Below are 5461 nucleotides of genomic sequence, written 5' to 3' on the forward strand. Positions count from 1 at the left end.
AATTCAGAAACACAATATAACAAGGCACAATTTACATATAAAGATATACACTTTAATATAAAACCGAGTTATAGAACAGCGTGCTAAAACTATATATGTGGAATGACGTAAATATTTAGTACGAACAGCTTGTCTGTGTCGACACTTATTAGCTTGATGCTACATTGAGCTGTTGTGGACTCTGGCGCCAATCAATGAGAAAATGCCTTCATTACAAACTGATCGAAACCTGAGACCAGATCAGGTCCAGAAGATCAACAAACACTAAAAACAAAAAGCAAAGCCTAAATAAAACAAGTTTGATAAGTTTCAGTTTTCAAAATAAAAGCTTTGCAGCAGAGGGACAGCTGACTGTTTATTTCAAAAGCCTGATTTTGGTCCAATAAAAGACACTTTAATGTAAATCAAATGTAGATTAGGACCTGCAGGAGTTGAAGCTGGAACTGAATGTTTTGGATGATAAGAACAAATCCCTCTGACCTCTGTTCTCCCTCAGGTTGACCGCGTGAACAAGCAGGCGATGGCGGCCACGGAGCAGAAGCCGTGCGTCGAGCACCACGACCTGGAGGCCGCCGAGGCGCTGGTCAGCATGAGCTTCTGGTGTCAAAGGCCACAGAAGCCCCGCCCACTGACCCCCACCTCCGACTCCTGTGACTCCATCCAGCTGCAACCGGAAGGAGGCGACGCCCCCAAAGACCTGATCGCCCTGTCCTCACTGGTATGAAGCAACTTTTACTTGTGAAAAAAACAAGATAAATGATTATTTTTATTTGTTGTTTTATTTTAATAAAATAGTTTTTATTTGTTTTATTTTAATAAAATGCTTTCTATATATTTTAATAAAATAGTTTTATTTATATTTTAATAAAATAGTTTTATTGTGGTATTTTGTTGCAGTGCATGACTCCGCCTCACAGTCCAAGCTTTGCCGAAGCCTCGACCACGGCTGTCCTCACCACAACCTCCGCTCTAAGCCCCGCCTCCAGACATGTCTTGCTCCGCCCCAGTCTTGCATCCCCCCCGATCTCCTCACAGACGTCAGCACTCCCACTTCACGCCAAAACCTCCTGCATGGCTCCGCCCAGCAAAGCGATGGCCACCAGCGTCATCCGCCACACGGCCGACAGCCTCGGGGTCCCCGCGCCGCCGCCGCCTCCCACCGTGCTGACGGAAAGGTTTGCCTCGCCTCAACCAGACACACCTCCTGAGGACAAGGACACGCCCCCTTTTATCCCCACCAGCCCGCCCTCTCCTCCTTCCTCAGTGTCTCCGCCTCACTCCGCCTCTCCGTCTTCCTCCGCCGTCACTTCCTCTCCGCTCCTCTGCCAGGTGTTTCCTGTCAGCAGCCAGACGGGGATGATCTCCGCCTTTGTCCAGGCTCCGGTTCAGGTCCATACTCAGGGGGGCCCCAAGCCCATCCTGCCCCAGACTCCCCCTCCGGGCTTCGCTCAGCCCCTTCTGGTGGGCTCCACGGTGCCGCAGGGCGCCGTCATGTTCGTGGTGCCCCAGGCGTCCGTCTCTCAGCCACCGCAGGGCCCGCAGACTGTCATGACCCTGGGCAACACCAAGCTCCTCCCCCTGGCCCCCGCTTCCGTTTACATGCCATCCGGCAGCACCGGCAGCGCATCGCAGGCTGACTTCTCCCGCAGACGAAACTACGTGTGCACCTTCCCCGGCTGCAAGAAGACCTACTTTAAGAGTTCCCACCTGAAGGCTCACCTGCGCACCCACACAGGTACGGTCAGACGCCTTCTTTATGGCTCGGTACGAGGGCCGCAACGAGATGAAACTTTACAGAAAGTTTATTTTAGAGAGAAAGTTTTCTTTATTGAAAAAAGCTTGATTAATTAAGTAGGTGAGCAGCCTCAGCATGCTAGTAACTAGCCTCTCCAATGCTAACGCTAGCTTAACCACGTTAGTCACTAGCCTCTCCAATGCTAACGCTAGCTTAACCATGCTAGTCTCTAGCCTCTCCAATGCTAACACCAGCATATCCATGCTAGTCACTAGCCTCTCCAATGCTAACACCAGCGTATCCATGCTAGTCTCTAGCCTCTCCAATGCTAACACCAGCGTATCCATGCTAGTCTCTAGCCTCTCCAATGCTAACGCTAGCTTATCCATGCTAGTCGCTAGCCTCTCCAATGCTAACGCCAGCTTATCCATGCTAGTCGCTAGCCTCTCCAATGCTAATGCTAGCTTATCCATGCTAGTCACTAGCCTCTCCAACGCTAATGCTAGCTTATTCATGCTATTTGCTAGCCTCTCCAATGCTAACACCAGCACATCCATGCTAGTCACTAGCCTCTCCAATGCTAATGCTAGCTTATCCATGCTAATTGCTAGCCTCTCCAATGCTAATGATAGTGTATTTATGCTAGTCGCTAGCTTCTCCAATGTTAATGCCAGCTTATCTATGCTAGTCACTTAGCCTCTCCAATGCCATCACCAGCTTATTTATGCTAGTCACTAGCCTCTCCAATGCCATCACCAGCTTATTTATGCTAGTCACTAGCCTCTCCAATGCTAACACCAGCATATCCATGCTAGTCACTAGCCTCTCCAATGCTAACACCAGCTTATCCATGCTAGTCACTAGCCTCTCCAATGCTAACACCAGCATATCCATGCTAATCACTAGCCTCTCCAATGCTAATGCCAACTTATCTATGCTAGTCGCTAGCTTCTCCAATGCTAATGCTAGCTTATCTATGCTAGTTGCTAGCTTCTCCAATGCTAAACCAAATGAATAGACTCCTCATTTGCCAGCTCCAGTCTCTCAGTTATCGGTGCTGGCCTATCATTAATCAGATCAGTAGCTGTTAGGAATAAATATAGCCTCCTGCTACAAGGATGTAGCAACTGCTGGTTGAGCGATAGTCTTAATTTTGGTGCTCGTACCGTTACATACTCTTTGATCTTTGTCCTATCTTTGCTTCTAACAGACCCGTTCTTCTTCTCTGCAGGTGAAAAGCCGTTCAGCTGCCACTGGGAAGGCTGCGACAAAAAGTTTGCTCGCTCCGACGAGCTTTCACGCCACCGCCGGACGCACACTGGCGAGAAGAAGTTCGTCTGCACCGTGTGCGACCGCCGCTTCATGCGCAGCGACCACCTGACCAAACACGCCCGGAGACATATGACGAGCAAGAGGGCGTCCTCGTGGCCCACAGAAAGCCGGGACCTCGGCAAAGGCGCCCCGCTCAAGAACCAGAACCAGAACAGAGGCCCCGCACTTCCTGTCGGCGTGCTGGTCTCCACCGCCAACTGAAAGACCTGTGGCGCTCACGGGGTCAGCTCAGGACTCGCAGGGTCGGGGCGCATATCAGACTCAAACTGTGACCACCAGCTACAACCAGAGCTTCTCCACTGTCTGCTGGTCCGGCCCACGTTTACAAGACCTCAGAACAGGGTCCGACACACCTGGGGAACTTTAAATAAAAAAAAAGAACTTCCTGTAAAGATGTCCGTCCGTCCTCTGAGAGAAGCTCAGATCCATAAATCACATCAAAGTACTACTTTGTACACATGCACACAAACTCAAAGGTATTTGTATAAGATCCAAGTGCTGCCATAACCCGGACACAGAACCGGGTCCGCCAGCGGAGCGTCCCCCCCACCCCGACGCCGCTCCGCCCTGCTCAGGACATTTTCTTACCACAACCACAAAACTCTCTGCAAAAAGGAAGGAGGAGGAGACCAAGACCACAGGCTGCTATTCATCCACACAGAAACCAACAAAACCTGACGTTGCACTGGATTTTTTTACTCCAACTTTACATGTTTTTATACTCTCTCATGTATAATCATGTTTACTTCATGTGTACATGTCACATTTAGCAACGTGTACGCACACTGTTTGTTTGCCAAAGCTTCTGTATCGTGCTTTTTGTTATTAGGCGACTTGTTTTTATTTGACTGACTGTAAATATTGTACAAATACTGATATCTATATGAATGTTACGTGTATTCCAGTCTCCATCTAATGACGAGTTATTTTGTTTTTGTTTTTTTATGTCAGTGGACAGTATTCATCACTGTGATACTACCTACCTTTGTTTTACTCATTATTATTATTTAATAAACATTTGTTAAGGAAAAGTGTTTTTATTATCATGATTTGGCCCATATTGTAGCCAGTAAGAGAATACCTCATGTTTTTAAATGTTATTCTTAAATGACAACTAAAATCACAAACAATCCCATTTCCATACATTTGCTTGTGAACAATATAGCTTTTATAATAAAACTTTACCAAGAATAGCTGGAGTTTTGTTGTTTTGTTTTAGCTGTCATCATATTTGATGTTAGCGAAATGGAAAATGATACTTTTTTTTAAAGAATTAGTACCCTCACTAGATTAAATAAAGATATTTCACATAGATATACAATTATTACACATTACTTTGCACTAAACAAAAGTTAGCCAATCATTGCTAATCTTTGTTTGAATGTCCTGGTTATTATAATTAAATGTTTTCAAATTAAAATAAGAGTTACACTAAAAGTTAAAAACGCAAAACATGAATTTAATATCGATTCTCTCCTGGTTTTATGTTTACACTTTGTCCTGATTGGTGGTATGTCTTTAAATAAAGTGCTGCAGGACACAACCTAGAGTTAATTCAGCTTTCTGAGCTGCAGTCTTACATAAACACAAGCAGTGTCTGACGTAGACGGTTATACAACCAGAGCGCCCCCCCCTCCATCCCCCGCTCTGTCCCCGCACCACCCGGTAACAACCGTCAGCCAATCCCAAGCCGCAGCGGAGGGGGCGTGACCAATCAGATAGCGCGTCGGTGTGAATAGAGCATAGTGGTGGGCGTGTCATCGAGCAGCGAGGGCTCCGCCCACTTGCCTTACTGACCGACATTCAGCCGCAGCCAAAGAGACCAGGGAAAGTAAACAAAGGAGACTGGAGTGAGGGAGGGGCACAGCGGCACGACGCGGCCACGTTCGGTACTGCAGCGCAATTTAGTTATTTCATTGTTATTATTTTTTTAAATTAAAACCAATTTATACCGTTCTGCGCCACTAATTGGTCTTTGTTTTGAATGTTACTAAAACATTTTTAAAGAACTATAAGACATTCCAGTTCAGGCGTGTTTCTTGTTGGAGTTTTAATAAGTATTTTTCAGATCTATTTCCAAAGTTTCTGTATTTTTTAAGTAAAAATATTTAATGCTTCATCAATCGTCCCACGTACAAAAGCTTAAGGCTGACCTTAATCGCTTCGTTTGGCCGATTTCTAATTTGAATTAATATGTTTCTGCAAAAATAAAGCATTTTTTTAATGCAAAGCTTGGTGATCTGTATAATAAAGCTTTATCTTTAAATAAATTACTGATCTGCTCCTATGATACTATTATTCTGGAAATCTTTCATGTTTCAGTGTCAAGGTCTGGTCCTGCATGTATATATATATATGTGTGTGTGTGTGTGTGTGTGTGTGTGTGTGTGTGTG

General features: G+C 45.7%; 1 protein-coding gene across 1 annotated transcript in view; it reads left to right on the forward strand.

Annotated features, from left to right (window-relative positions):
* The window catches only part of klf11a (Kruppel like factor 11a), a 7590-nt gene extending 3330 nt beyond the window's left edge, over positions 1-4260 (forward strand). Inside the window, exons 2-4 of the mRNA XM_014026477.1 lie at positions 497-718; positions 898-1735; positions 2967-4260. Of these exons, the coding sequence (XP_013881931.1) occupies positions 497-718; positions 898-1735; positions 2967-3268 (1362 nt within the window). The 3' untranslated portion in view covers positions 3269-4260. The remainder of the gene's footprint in view (positions 1-496; positions 719-897; positions 1736-2966) is intronic.
* Positions 4261-5461: the final 1201 nt, after the last annotated feature.

Source organism: Austrofundulus limnaeus, unplaced genomic scaffold (assembly GCF_001266775.1).
Source record: "Austrofundulus limnaeus strain Quisiro unplaced genomic scaffold, Austrofundulus_limnaeus-1.0 Scaffold557, whole genome shotgun sequence".
In the NCBI taxonomy this organism is placed as follows: Eukaryota; Metazoa; Chordata; class Actinopteri; order Cyprinodontiformes; family Rivulidae; genus Austrofundulus; species Austrofundulus limnaeus.